Here is a 15,910-nt window from a genome sequence, read left to right as displayed (position 1 = left end):
AAGTAACGTTAGCTGCCGGCTAACACTATGCCGACAACTAACATAACTTCTACAGACAGATAAACAAAGGTGCTCTGTTCACTTCATTGTTTGAGGGAGTAAAGTTTCATGGGCGTCGAGAGGAGAGGTCTGATCTTTTTTATATAATTTGACTAGAAACCTTTCACTTACAGTAACTTAATAAAAACGTAGTGTGACTTAAAATAATTATACCAACATTGGTAAAACAGGTTTAAATAATGACACTTATTCCTGCAACTTATAGCTTACTTATCAGCCCTTTTTTAAAATGATCATTTAATTCAGAACTGTATTGGAATAGATTTAGCCTACATTTTAACTGTGTTTACAACAGCAAACCTACTATATAAACTAAATAACTGGAAATACATATATTAATGTCAGTGTCGATGTAAAATGAATAATATTCCTGTCATCAAAGTAAAGAGTGAAGAAGAAATGGCCCTATTAGATTTCAGACAAAGGTATGAAATGTTAATGTGAAAGGTAAATGCTACTCTGTCATGGTTATTATGGGCCAATAGAATGAACACACACATATTAGTTTATTTATTTAGATTTATGATTAGACATATAGTCAATCAAAATCCAAATACTGTATATCTCAGATTAACAATGCAATAAATAAATTCAATACCAAAATATTACCTATAGACACACCCCCACACACACCTGTCTATAGATTTGTCTCACTCTTACCCCTGCCTTGGCTAACCTCCTTTCTCACAGTACTGTTTCCTATTCAGATTATTTCCCACACTTTTTTGAATCTGGTATCTTATTTCCTCTACCTGCAGCTCTCGATGTGCAGCAGTCTCTGTGAGCATCTCCCTCTTATTTTCTCGTAGCAGTCAGCCTTGGCAGCAGCTGCAGCACTACAGCAGGTCAGTCATAGTGAGCCAGTTCCTAACACTGTCAGCAATCTTTACATTTTGTCATGGTCACATATTTGTTTAATCAGCTAATATATCTCCTATGTTTGTTATAATATATCTAGTCACAGATCACCACCAGTAGTGTCAGCAGCAACAAGAACAGCAACCCCCTCAACAGCAACTGTTGCCTGTAAGTTATATCAGCCCACAGTGTTTTAAAGCAAGAGCTGGATATTCCCTGTGTTTCTTTCTCAAAACTGTGTCACAGCATTTGCTGATGTATCAATATAGAAGCATCAGTATATGCACATCAGCAAGGAGTACATAACGATCTATTTCTGTATCGATATTTTGAGAACAGCCCTATTTAAATCCTTGTTCCATGTGCCCCTTTTATACTTTGAGCACCTGTCCTTCCACAGGCCCTGGTACACTGGACAGTTTTTTGGGGCTTTTTATTTTTTACCGAACAGCAAATTTCAATATTCTCACTGCAGTTTTCAGTATAACATCCAAAAACACCAATTCTGATCACATTTCCAGATGATCATCATCAAGACAGTAAATTAAAACAAAACAGAGAGGACATTACATTTCCAGCTCCGTAACGTCAACATAATGTAGTTCAATTATTCACATAATCAACGAGTGAACGAGTAAAAAAAATATTTTTTTAGGGACTTGTATCACCAAGTTCCCTCGTATAAGAATGTTTTCTATACTCTAATTTACTTCTGAGATGAAGCTTTCCAAGCACAACCAGTCCACCCACCAAAATATTAGCTTTGACTTGTATAGAAACTGTCCTGTGAGAGTCCATACTGAGCTAATGAGAGTCCTGTTATCTGCCTCATGGTGGTTCTTAGCCCCATCCTATAAACAGTATTAAGGTCACACAGACCTCTAATCTCTCTGAATGAGCTTGGTGAGAACCCCGCTGATTGGCAAATCTCAACACGTCGGACTGAGAGCTTCAGTCTTAGCATTTCTTCACACATACAGCTGCGATTTGGCTTTCTCTGCTGTGCAAGTGAGGGATTTCATTTGAAGGGTGTGAAGGTTCAGCCTAATGTGAGAGCACAGCAGAAATGTCAAGTGTTGTAAACGCATGAAGTGACATTTTGATTGTCCTTTTAGTAACACGGGCTGTTTTGGTGCTAGTCAGTATCATGTGTAGGCTACTGCATTAATCATTTTTTTTTGCCACGGTAGCAACAAAGCTCCAGGGACAGCAATGTTATTCTGTTGATTGGTCTTTAGGTCAGTCCACCACTTTGGTCCACTCTGAAATATCTTATATAACGACTATTTGATGGATTGCCATGAAATTTTTTACAGAGGATGAAGCACACTGACCCAACCCCCTCACTTTTTCTCCAGCGCCTTTTCACTTATCCAGTGAAACATCTACCAGATGGATTGGCACAACATTTTGTACAGACGTTCATGGTTTCAAGATAGTGCATCTTAATGATTTTGGTGATCCCCTGACTTTTTCTCTAGCACCACCACAAGGTTGACATTTTTGGCTTTTAGTCAAGTATCTCAACAACTATTAGATGCCTTGAGGTGCCTTGATATTTGGTACATGGACATTTGTGTCCCCTTCAGGACGAATTGTATTAAATGTGGTGATCCTTAAACCTTCATAGCGCCATCATCGGGTCAAAATATAAATGTGTCTAATACTTTGATTGATTTTATTGTTTGCAAAATTACATTCCCATCAGCCTCAGCTGTACTTTGTGTTTAGTGCTAAATAACCAATGAGCATTTAGCATGCTAATATTAAGACAACTAAAACAGCGATCATTTGTAGTTTTGACTGGAATGTCATGCCAACTATTGGATATATTGCCAAGATGTTTGAGACAGATATTCATGTGTCAGGATGAAGTGTAATAACTTTGCTGATCTCCTGAGTTATCCTTGCGCTGTCATTATGCCAGAATTTATCTCTTTCCAACACTTTAGTACTAATTTGCAAATTTTACTATGACAACACACCAAACTAAGATGGTTAACGTGAACCTTACACCTGCTAAACATCAGCATGTTAGTATTTTCACTGTGAGCATGTTAGCATGTTGACATTAGCATTTGGCTCTAGCACCGCCGTCACAAAGTCACAGAGCTACTAGCATGGCTGTAAACTCTTACTCTGCTTTAAAAAATTTTCTTATCAGTCCTTTACCACATGATAAATAATTTCCTCCATTCATGCCGCAGATTAGTATGTTAACACTTCCCAGATTCACATTGAACACCATAGACTGTAAAGGTGAACACACATGAAGAATAATCTGAGTCAATAAGTATAGGCTACTGGTCTCCTCAAGACTCTTTTATCTTAGTAACGCTTGTAAGTTGGTGTTATTGATGAATATCTCACCTTGATCTACTGTATGACCCTTCCCTTCCACCCTCTGCTCAATACTGGCATCTCTTCCACTCATTAAGCTGCACAGTGTCTCCACATACACCACTTCATGTTTGTTTTTTGTTTCTACTGAACCCCGCCATCTGTGCATTCTTTATGTTGCCAATCTTGAATTTAATGTGAGCAAGGGGTTTTGTCATAAAATCATTTGGTTGTTCAATAAAGTTTGTGTGCCAAGGAGAGGGCTGCCTGATATTCTGCCTCCTAAGCAATAACACGAGCTCAAGTTCAACAACTGGGTGGGTGCGTGGGGGTGGGGGAGCTGTCAGATATAAGGGCTCTGTGGAGGTGATAAAGTGATGAGAGCTCTAAGGTGCCACACATTGACAGAAACAACACTAGCTGAAAATGGACCCCGGAAATCCTCATCAAGTAACAAAGCCAACAGAAAAATAATTGGATGAGTAAGCTATGAGTTAGAAATTTCCTTTTATGTTTGAGATAGTAACACCTTGTAACTACAACAATTACACATTATTTAGTTTCATAACAATGTGTTTTTATAGAGTAAAAAATGCAAATATGTATCTAATTCTTAATGATGTATTTGCTACTATAAACTATTAAATAATTTTATTCCCATTACAAAGCTGTAGCCAGGATTTAATTCCCTCAATGAAAATATTGACTAGACACTAAATCCTTTTTTATTGTTTGGATTTTATATTTTTCATATTTTAAGTCACTAAATTATATTTTTATTTACATATTAATTCCCTACATGAAGATGCTGACATGCTGCATTTTCTTTACACTGACAGGTTTTTCTAGTGGCCTTAAAGTAGCAAACAAATTTGAAATTTTGGGCCCTATTTTAACAGCAAAAGCGCAAAGTGGTAAGTCTTGGATGCATGGACTGTGTGGGCGTCTCCAAGCACACCTGCTCATGTACCTGCAGCAGTGCAAAATTCAAAAAGGCTAGTTGAACTGGAATATAGATCAGACGGTGTGGTGATTAGTAAATTCACTCTCAGCCAATTACATCAGTGGTGTCATTGCTCTGACAGAGCTGGGCCAATCACAGTGAAGCATGAAAACAACTGCTCAACAAATGAGATTGCTCCTTCAAGCTGAGCAGACATTCTTCCTTTTCATTAATCTTGTTAGTTGTCTTAACTCACGCATGTTTTAATTAGCCTTTCTGCACAGACAGAACTTTATGCTCACACTGTACCGACCAATTAACCGTCCATGACGTGAAACTCACACTCACCGTGAGCACATGACCTTTGGTCGTGTTCTGCCCAGTGACTCCTTATTTCCTATACAGTTTTACAAACAAGACGGCTGCGTTCTCAGCAACTAAAATTAATATGGGAAATCGGCCTCTTGAACTGCTCAAACTGCAAGACAGCCGACCAAAACTTCAAGAAATCCGTCTGATTGTCCAACAGCAGAACGTTGATCGTTAAGCCAATTAATCAGGCGTTGTGATCAGCTGCACGTCAAAAAAAGTGATTCTAAAATTAGTTGGAGACAACCAATTTTGGGCTAAAATCTGGCCTAACACGTACCGTGTCTGCCCAAATTAAAGCGTGAAGATTGTAATGTATACTTCAGCTCACCAGTATATGTCAAACATAGGTCATATAAAATATAAGCATCTCTATACAATCAGTCATTTGACACTGACTATTGAAGAAAGAGAAAAAGATAGATTCTTACACTGGTGGCATATTGGATGTCCTTCCATATGTTCGTCTCCCTGGAGAGGTCTGATGTTTCAAACAAGTTTTCCAGCACCACTTCCCCGATCATGTCATGCCGTGAAAACCGGTCAAAGTCAAAGACACTCATATGGAGCTTCCTGACTGCAAGCTCATCGTAAGGCACAGGAAACTGGAAGCTCTCGCTGAATGTGGGGTTGAGTGTCTTCCGGTGGACGCGAGTCTGGAACTTCTTGCGATCAGGCAGCAGGTAGACCTTCACGTAAGGGTCAGATGTGCCACATAAGTCCTTGGCAGGTAGGTCTACTGCCTTGAGGATGTTGACGATGAGTGCCTCGTTTTCATAGTCGTACTTCAGAGAGAAGTTAATCGTGCCACAGTTTTGGCTGCTGCCCTTCTTGGACGAATCCTCTGATTCCGGGGTCTTCTGTTGGTAGAGCTCTGGCTGGATGCGCCCTATGCTGGTGGGCTTTTCATCTCTGTCGACCATATAGTCATTTCCCAGGTCAAGACTGCCTACCTGCATCTGCCTGGGCAGGTGTCTTTTGAATGAATTGTGTCTGCAGGGACAGGAAAGACAGGAAGTAAGAAAGAGTGACAGGGAATGAATGGCTTGTGGTTTGAGTTAAAGAACTATTAGTGAAGACGAGCAAGGAAACTCCGGGCAGTTTCGAAATCGAGGGCCCAGACACACCGAACTGACCTCAAAATCTAGCACTAACAAAGACTGACTGATTGTGTCACCTCAGGTCTTCTTTTAAAGTTGAAATTAATCAAAGACAGCAGCCAACAGCTAGCTGAGTTCTTTCCTGTGTGAGAGGAAATAAATAGTGTCCTGTGGCCTGTATTTATATTGTTTATAAAAATAGGATCAAAACCCTAGAAAGCAGGCCTACTATTCTCATGCTACTGTCACTCTTGTAACATGCATGGAATGCCAATTATGAATACGTCTTAATTGACACGAGTTGTTCTTTTCTTTGCTTTGCACTGGGATTGTCTAGTCAATAAGATACAATAAGAGTTGTAGGTAAAATAAAAAGATAAAAGTCAAGTCAAGATAAAACTGCACTAAATGCACGAAATAAAAACAAAACAAAGTGACATGCCAATGAGGACCCAGGGCTGAATAACAATTTGCTGTCTCAGGTCTCTAAATGGACATTTTTGCTGTTTTAGTCCAAGAACGAATAGATGTATTTTTAAAAGATATCTGCATAATAAGTAGAATGGACTACTGATGTGCACTTATTAACATGGTGAAAACGTGCAATTCTGCTAGTATTGCTAAAGCCAATCTTTTTTTTCTCCCCTCTATTCCATTAATTCTCGTGAAGAAGCCATCACATATAATTAGCCTTACCATAATGACCTGCACAGAGGTGCCTCTGGGGCAGTGAGGAACACGATCCACAGTATTTATTACAATTAACTTTGTAGATAGCAAATTGCTTAGACAGATAATTTCTACATTCATTAGCGATATATTAAGGGTATTTTGGTGTCTTCTCTCTGAAAATACAGTGTGTATTTTTCCTATTTACACTTTTTTCTTAATTTCATGTTGGATTAATGGACCTTCTGTATCACATGATATTGTGTCTTGAACCTCTGTCTATGAGTGCATGCTTGGTTGTATGTACCCCTAAGCATATTTAGACATGAATAACCACATCGCAGTATTGTGTATTATCAGTTTTACATACACATGTGTGTATATGACTAACCGAGTGGAGGAAGCTGGCTCAGTGGTTTGCCTCTGCATGCGTTGCGTGCGGCGCAGGAAGTGCTCCCTCATGGAGAGCTGTACATCGGTGGGGATGTCGGGAGATGTACGGCTTATCTTCACTGCCGCCTCCAGGAAACCCATCGAGCCCATGGGGTCCTTCACCTTCTCTGTCGCCATGGTGACTGGTGACTGCTGGGGACTGGGCAGCAGTAGAGGCGGCTGTTGCGGGCAGTGCTCTGGGCCACAGGATGGGGTGAGGGGTGGACTGGGGAAGTGTGCCTTAGTTCGCCAAGGCTCACAGCACAGCTTCCAGGAGATGAATGTAAGAAGGCCCAGCAGAGCCAGGCCACAGACCACAAACACACCGAGCAGGAGGCCAAAAGTAGCGTCTGGTGGCGAGCCGCGGGGACCAGAAACAGAGGATCACACAATATGGACAAACAGATGGTGATTACAAGGGTGAGAGGAGAGAGAGAGAGGGAGACAGTCTATTAGGACATGATTTTTCAAACGATCTCAGTAGTTTTTATATAAGACTAAGGACAGCCAGCCAAGTATACTGGGAGATGTGCCTTATAAATATTAGAGTAACCTCCATTAGTCTTCAGTTCAGCCAAGGGATACGGAAAGAATATTAATGTAAGCAGAATGTGAGTATGGTATGCACTCATGCACATACACATATACACACATCATTTTCTTTGACATTAGACTCAGTAAAAGTAATTACAGTCTAACAAATGACATAAGTGATGAATATAATTTATAGGCATTTGAAAAAAAATACACCTAGGAATAGAACCAAAGTGTCAAAATCCTTCCTGTTGGATTTTTATCATGAAACAGATAAAAGGAGCCAGGCACAGTCAAACTCGTTTATTTTCCAGTATTCTGAATATGCTTCCTGGGGAACAAGCGGCATACAAAGACCTGGAGACGCACCAAGAATGCTGACAAGCACTCTGCAAGGATTCATAGAGACTGAAGGGAAAAAGAAACACAGAAAACATACAGTATCTCCGGCTTTTGCCTTTGGGACCCTTGCCAGAGTCACTGCATTCTTGATTTAAAGTAATTATATTTCACCACCAGACACTGTGAATGTTTTCCACACTTTTCAACCGTAATTTCATTTATTCTGAAATTTTTGCTCGAGTGCTCTTTTCAGCAGGCCCTGATTACTTGGACTTATGTACAATAACTCATGCTGAGGAGTGTCTCGGTGGCCTCTCAGAGCATCCCTGAACTCCCGTCTAAGCATAACACCCCGGAGATAGCAGGGAGGTGTTGCAAGGCACACTAGCTCTTTTGTAATATTTACCTGGCTCAACCTTTCCTCACTTGAACAAAAATATGAGCATCAGCAAGCGCTGAAATCTGCAGGTGAAGTTGTTGATTGGGGTACAATGTACTTATGTGAATATTCCATTGTGCATGTTACTCTGTACTACTCCACTACATATCTGAGGGAAATATTGTACTTTTTATTTTACTGCATTTATCTGACAGCTATGGCTGCCAGTTATTTTACAGATAAGGAAAATAATAAATGTAATTTAAAATAATACAATTAAATAAAAACATATGATAAGCTTTCAAAAAAAGTGTATAATTGAGGCCTAAATTGATGTCTATGACATGTTTGTCCACCAAAGAGACATTTCCCCTCTACACTTCTCAGATTGTGTTCTCAGCAAGGTTTAACTATGTTATATACTCTTAGGTAGTTTAATCTGTAGCAATGCATCATATTTTATAAAGTCAACACATTTATTGTGTATAAAAGTAACTATAGCTATCTGATCTAGTTCTGAGATGTAGTGGAGTTGAAGTATAAACTAAAATCCACCACTGGTCTTTGATGTCAAATTGTATAAAATTTCAAAATACCTCAGTTGCATGAATAGTAAAATGACACACTAAATATTGTATGTTTAAACTATCCTTAGATGACCAAAAGGCTATAAAAAAATGTTAAAAAAAGAGAACATTTTCCACTTTTTTGCACAAATTAAGAACTGTCAGGTTCAAAATTTTAACTTAATGGAGTGTCCACAAAGCTAGATTTATAGCTTAGCCAAGCGGTGGACAGGATTTCAAGTCTGGAGGATTTATGCCTGAGGAGGATTTCTCAGCTGTCCACAGCCCTGGCCTCTCCATGTCATTTGAAATTTCACACAGCTCTCCACAAAGCTTCGTCTTGACTGGACTGTCGCTCGCAGAGTCTTCAGTCGCCATCACAGCAAATTGAAGCAGACCATGCACTGCACTGAAATACGAACGCCCTGTGGTGACATCTTCTGCTGCAAAATGCGTTGACATGTCATAAATGTGTATTTGAGTATGTAACTTGTTTTACTTTTTCCACTACAGCAGCGGCCTTCAAAGTGAAGTATCCACTGAAGGTTTTTTTTAAGTCTGACACTGTGGGGCCACACCAGACAACATTGAGAAAGTCCCATACCCCACATGTCCATGGGACATTCTGAGGCTCAAAAAAGTACATGTATAGTGTAACATCAAACAAATTTATATTAATGGGTTTTGTCAAATATTTTGTTCTTCTTTGTACTTTGATTTGGTAGGTACTACTTTTTAGTCTATATTTGTTTACATTTTCGCAAACTGGCACCATTAAAACTAGAACCTGAACTAAACTAAATTAGCTATATCACTGGATTACTTTAATACTAAATCCATGTTTAAATGCTTTAAATGTGATCCTTTGTACTATGTCACCACTATGGCAGTATCTGGCCCATCAATGACAAAAAATGTGTTTTGTAGGTATTATTTAAAAGTTTGTAATTTGGAAAAGCATTTTAAAATGTTGATGACTCATTCTGAATCTGCACTTGTTGTGTTAATTTAGCATCCAATCAAAAGATTCTCAATATAATGCTACTGAAGCATAGTGTTTCTGGGACCAGGCACCACAGTTATTGGTGAAACTGGATCATATTTGATGGAGAAATATTAGAAATATGGATAAAATATTTTCTAGTTTTCTCTCTGATGTCCTCCCGCTGCTCTGCCTCAACACTGTGATTCACAGTTTCCTGATGGACACACAACTAATTTTAGCAACAATTAAAGCTAAAACTGTACAACTGTAAAGGTGTTTACACCGTTATTCAAGCACTGGAACTTTTCAGGACAGGGGCGGGGGGGAACCAGCAGGGAATGATAGAGGGGAGCAGCGCCTGATTGGGAACCAAAGCCGGTCAAGCGGCCAACAAAACCTCCCCCAGCAGCTTCCCAGTGAACAGGGCATGAACAGGACCAAACACAGCCTGAAAGATTTACAGGGAATCGAGTACTGAGATGATTTACACAGAGCTTCTTGATGGATAGCTAACTGTAGACTATCGGCCTGTCTCTATGGCTAGTTAATGTTAGCTTGATCGGTTAACGTTAGCTGTGCTGCTAGCTGCTAGCGATTTATGCTACCTATCGAGATGTGTTACTTAGCAGTTCTGCGCATACGCATGACCCATGGTCTGTTTCCACACCCATAAATCTGTGCAACCTTGCTGTTGGGCATGCTGTCAAAACAATGGTTGATTTATCTGCAATATCAAAAAAAATATCATTATTTGTCTATCGGAATACGCTACCGCAATGAAATGATTCATTAGTGGGAGCATTATTTGATAGGTAAGAATACGCTACCCCTGAAAGAATGTTATAATATAATCAAAATACAGAAGATGTCATAATACTTTGAGAGTTATACCTTTATTGGATTGGAAATGGGAACACATACGGTAGCATTTTTCAATAGGGCAAAGCGACTTGATAGACTCTGCTATTGATTGGAGCAAGAAAACGGCTGAAACAAACAGTACAGACAATCTGTGACTGCACAGTCTGTGAATTGTTTCAGTTGTTTTCTTTGCCCCACACTGATGCAGAAATACATTTGATTATCATACTGCATTATTATATTGAAATAAATCCATGTCAGAAACATTTAAACTTTTAAGTATAGTAGCCTCATTAATGTCTGTTATTATCACACACATCAGTGACATGAAAACTGAAGAGATTTAAGATATGCTACTATTGTCATTATTTAAATGTGCTTCATCAGGATGATTGAATCAAATATTGATTTATTGATTAGACATGTTTTTGATATTTATTTTGGATAAATTGGTATGTTAATCGAGAATTGGCAACTTTTCTTTCTTTAGAATAGGAAAAATTTGTTGTTAGATTAATCGACTAATTGAAGAAAATTATAATTAATTAATCGACTTGAAAATTAATCGTTATGTACAGCCCTAATTTACTTACATTCACTTACTTACTTACGATGGTTTCTCTGATACTTACAGCACCTGGATCGGAATCATGCACCTGTCACCAGTTTATGTCCATGTGATAAGGTTAATGAGGGATCTCCAGCACTGCATAACAGTGCATTAAGTTATTTCTACCATAATGACTGCAAATGTGATACAAAAGTGTTAACGCTGAAATGGGGCCAACTTCTCAGTATTAGCTTGTAGTGTTTTTAGAATATGAGACATACTGTAGGTAGAAAGCTGATGATGCAGTGATAGTGAGAGAGCACAGAGAGAGCCTGCCATGAACGTTAGAGAAATAGAGAGTGATGGAAAAGCCATTGTTCTTCCTCTCCAGACAGATGGGTAATGAAGCAGAGCAGTTTGAACATATAACTCCGTCCGGACACAACCTCCCCTGACAGCATGAGACTAGACTGACCTCAGGGTTTAGCGCACTATTAATGATCATCACACCCACACCATAGAGGAGTGGAATATCATTTTCCTGCAGTCAATCAAAAGGGTCTTTTCGGATCCTTTAATGTTGAACACACCTTTCATAATCAATACTTCAGACGCTGAATCAATCTCGCCACGAATCTCCTTCAGCTCAGTTTTAGGGCAGGTGGAAAGGGCAAGGAAGAGGGGCACCACTTTGTGAAAGACAGGTATTTCATTTTTTAAAAACTAAACTTTCAGGTATTATTCTCTGAGCTGGGTTACTTGCGTGAACGCAGTGACAGCTCCAGCTCTAAAACCGTTGTGGCATGCTTACCCTTTTCCCACAAGCTGAACCACATCGAGCTCTGCAGTAAGCAACCGGTGGCTGCTCTCCCCGCTGCCACTTTGCATGTTTCAGTAAGAATCTATGTTTGATTCACCGTTGGACTTCATGAGTGAGTTTCTTATTCATGCACCAACAAGGCTTGGCTAGATATTATCAGGTATTTCTAAGGATGCACAAATTTAATCAAGGTTTGTTTTGAAGTGGAGTCAGCGAGCAAAGTGAAGCCTTAGGGCTTTTCTGTCGTTCTTTTTTTTTTCTTCAAGCGCTTTCAAATCTAACCTGGTTTCCATAGTAACCCAGTCATTAGAGAGAATATGCGCTTTCTCTGCTGTTACAAATTGACTCATCTTCAGCAGGAAAAGTCCACTCCGTTGAAGATAATACACACAGGTCATAAAGATGTCAAAACGCTGTTTGCGGTGAGTAAGTTCCTTCACACAAGCTGCAGTCTGCAGTGTGATGAGGACACTCTATAGGCTTGGTGCACTAAGGTGGAGGCAGTGATTTTATTGACATATAAGGGACTGTATGAAAATTATTCATTATACAGGGGGTTAAGTAATTGGTCTTTTTGCTGTAGTTTATATTTTTTTCAGTCTTAGTTTTGAAAAAAACACAATACATTGGATCTTTATGTGTATAATTGATTACTCGTTATACAGTCCAGTACTCCGTATCACTAAAAGAATCAGTGCCAGTATACAGTACTGGAAGAGGGGACTACAGCTGCCTGCAAAACCCCACATACAACATTTCACGATCGCATTTAGAACAACACAACATATCTGCTAATCTAATTTAGTTTTCTTATACATTGATTCTAATTTTTTTCAGTATGTTTGTGCCAGAACAGACCGGAGGGTACTTAATCTATGCTGTAAAGTGATACTAATTTCTTTCTACACCATGCTGATGTTAAAAAATGTAAATCTTAAATTTTTTTTACTTATAATACTGTACTATAATACTTGGGTCAACTATACTTCTACCCATGCTGCTCCTTTATTTCCATGTCTTCTACATGGATCCTCAACTGGTGAGAATGCTGGCTTTTTTCCTGACACATGTAGCCTAGCCTCAGTCTTTTAGCGCAATATCACGTAGTGTGTGGCGATCATGTGGATATTTAAGAACGATATACATCTTTACCACATATTAGCTTGAAATTAGCTAGCTAGTTACAGCTGGTTTTAAAAAAACAACTTTTAGTTGTTATTTCAGCTGACAAAACCCATCGGCAAGAAATAACAAGACTGCTTTTGTTTTTATTTACAAAAATTACAGTGAATTTCAAAGGTAAATCTGCCACCTTAACATTGTAGACCCTGTGGACTACTGTTTTGAAGTTTGGCATTTAGGCCATCTTGGGTTTTTGGAACAAGAAGTGACCATATTTGGACAAGATGTTTGAGTTGTTGAGAGGGATCATAGACTGTATATAAGAAGTGAGTCACTCAAGCCTGATTGACAGGTCGCCATGATAAGGACTTGTCAATCATAGATAATCCCGCCCTGAAGCACACTCTGCTTTATGGTCTATTTTCCTCTAAATGGGACCATAATTTACTTAATAAACATCATGTTGTATTGAAGAAGACATGAAACTAGAGACATAAACATAACATAAACGCATCAGGAAAGTTTTTACTTACAATAAATCAGGTGAGAAGTAGGGTAATTTTACCATTATTTTTAATGGAACCAGACTTCTTTTTGCAACCAGAAGAGTCGCCCCCTGCTGGCTGTTCAATAGAATGCAGGTTTAAGGAACTTCCGCATTGGATTCGTGTCTCAGACCGGAAGCTTCCCGCTTAGGTGGGATACTCATCGCTACGCCTGACAGGTTGTAGTGACTTGTCAATCACAAGGTAGCCAAGCCCTGTAGCATACCCTGCTTTGTCTATTTTACTTAAAATAAGACCATAATTTACAAAAGGAACATCATGCTTTATTGAAGAAGACTTGAAACTAGCGAATGAGACCATAAACTCATTAGGAAAGTGTTTACTGAGGTAGTAAATCAAGTGAGAAGCAGGGTCATTTTGTCACTGAGTTCTATACAATGTGATTGTCTTAGTTTTGCAACCTGTGGAGTCACCCCCAGCTAGCCATTACGGCACTTCTGCCTTACGCTTCACTTTTCAGACCCAGAGGGTCCCGCTTGGCAAGAACTGACTTCTTGACAGGCAGAGCAACATTAACTAAGGAGACGGGGCTTAGGTCACCGTCAGTTGGTGGCTATATGATAATCATTGTTCCTTTAAGATATTTTGGTTTAAATTCTGAATCATTTCCATACTGAATTGTTTATCTGGTGTTGCAGTTTTATTTCAAGAGGAGGATCCAAAAAAATAAATAAATAACTGTTGACAGGGCCAATTGCTTTTTTAAAGTGAAACATAATATTCAGCACTCCAATAATTTCCATATAGTCCCTAACAATCCTCAGTGATCAATAGCAATAAAAGGACTGCTGTGTCTTTTACTGTCACCTCATTTACCTAAAGGCCAATGTGCTGGTGCCATCAATGCTTAAGCCTACAATGTTTATTTTTTTGCTTAGACTTTATTGATCCCACACTAGGGAAATTCACTTGTTACAGCAGCTCCAACACAACAGATAAGAAAATACACAATAACTCATGCTCTGCTTGTCACACATGACTTTGGATATTTCCTACCGAGTTAAAAGTTAACTTTCTGCCTCTTCAGATTAAATTTTTATTCCTTTTGACGGTAGAAATTGTTTGCCAAATTAATATTTATCTTCACAAAATGGTTGCTTATCACCCTCCAGCACCCGCAAACCCAAGTTAAAGTAATTTCAGCTCAAATATTAAGTGTAAGAGGATCATGTACAGTTGGCTTGTTATTAGTAGCTACAATTTGCAGAGAAAATTAAACTGGTTCGGGAAAAGTACACTATAAACAATGAGCAATGACATTTCATGAAGTGCATCGACTTTGCACAACTGATTTCAGCAGAAAATGTTCTTTGTAGTTAACTACAATCTCCTTAAATTGTAAATGTTTCCCAAACACACTTGTTTCAAAGCTGTCAGTAGTGGCTTTCCTGTCTTCTTTCCCTAAGGGGGGAAATAATACCCTCTAATCTTGATGTGGGTACCTCAGCCATTTTTGGATTTCTGTATCCCATGGTGTCTTTTTCAGAGCAATCGGAAAATCCCTTAATCCCTCAGATCCTCAAATCCTAAAGCCTGCAACATCCGAAGAGGAGTTTAGACCCCAGCAGATCAGCCGGAGGTGTGAAGATGTATTTCAGGCTGTGGAGAGAAACATTATACTTCAACATTACACCAAGATGGGAAAAGTTTATGGGAAATTCTCCAAATTACACTCAAAACAGTATGTCTTAGTAATTATCATCATACAATACTTAGACACTTACTAGTAATTATTGATTGCTTTAATTTTGAGTTCATCTATCTGTATAAATAGAAAATGTAAACAAGTTTTAATGACTGCAATGATGAGTAAACACTAGCAGGGATGGATAACAATGTTTCTTCCAGCTTTCTAAAAGTATTTTATTACAAAGTAAACATCCAGAGTTCTCAGCTATGCTGACAATAACGATAAAAGAGACAGGACCTGTAAATACACAATAGATAACCTTTTTCCCATTAAGTGAACTTTGCAGCCTTAAGCGAAAAAACAGAATATTGGGTAGTACGTCAAATGCATCAGTACAAAAGATTTGGGGGATGCACCTTCTTTGCAGTATCCGCCTAAAACCATTTGCCGTTGTTGTCATTCAGTCTGGTTGACAGTTCCACCCTGCAAGGCCAAGATATACTGTCAAGTGGAAATATGTTCAAATATTTTAAAGCAGGGTGCTGTTTTTTTCTGTCTCAGTTTTGCCAAAATATGTGACAGAGGTGTCTTGTCCAGGAAACTGCCAGGGTTTTCAGCTGTCCAAACTTAGTGACAGCTGAAGGATGTAGAATAATAAACATTCAGCTTTACTCATCCCCATAAATTTAAAATAAAGAGGACATAGACCTCAGATTAGTGCATGTATGATTTCTGAACATACAGTAACAGCTCCAAAAGGTGTTCAGAATCAAGCGTTGTTAAT

At 38.9% G+C, this 15,910-nt stretch overlaps 2 protein-coding genes across 8 annotated transcripts in view; both read right to left on the bottom strand.

Annotated features, from left to right (window-relative positions):
* The window catches only part of LOC123975176 (basement membrane-specific heparan sulfate proteoglycan core protein-like), a gene marked incomplete at its 3' end in the record, with an annotated part of 647,231 nt that overhangs the window by 426,759 nt on the left and 204,562 nt on the right, over positions 1-15,910 (bottom strand).
* syt6a (synaptotagmin VIa) overlaps positions 1-15,910 on the bottom strand; it is a 60,440-nt gene that overhangs the window by 6,857 nt on the left and 37,673 nt on the right. Inside the window, exons 2-3 of the mRNA XM_046056443.1 lie at positions 6,714-7,121; positions 5,002-5,597 (exon numbers count right to left, since the gene is read on the bottom strand). Of these exons, the coding sequence (XP_045912399.1) occupies positions 5,002-5,597; positions 6,714-7,121 (1,004 nt within the window). The remainder of the gene's footprint in view (positions 1-5,001; positions 5,598-6,713; positions 7,122-15,910) is intronic.

This window comes from Micropterus dolomieu, linkage group LG08 (assembly GCF_021292245.1).
Source record: "Micropterus dolomieu isolate WLL.071019.BEF.003 ecotype Adirondacks linkage group LG08, ASM2129224v1, whole genome shotgun sequence".
In the NCBI taxonomy this organism is placed as follows: domain Eukaryota; kingdom Metazoa; phylum Chordata; class Actinopteri; order Centrarchiformes; family Centrarchidae; genus Micropterus; species Micropterus dolomieu.
The sequence above is the reverse complement of the archived record's forward strand: the minus strand, read 5'-3'. Positions and strand labels throughout refer to the sequence as shown.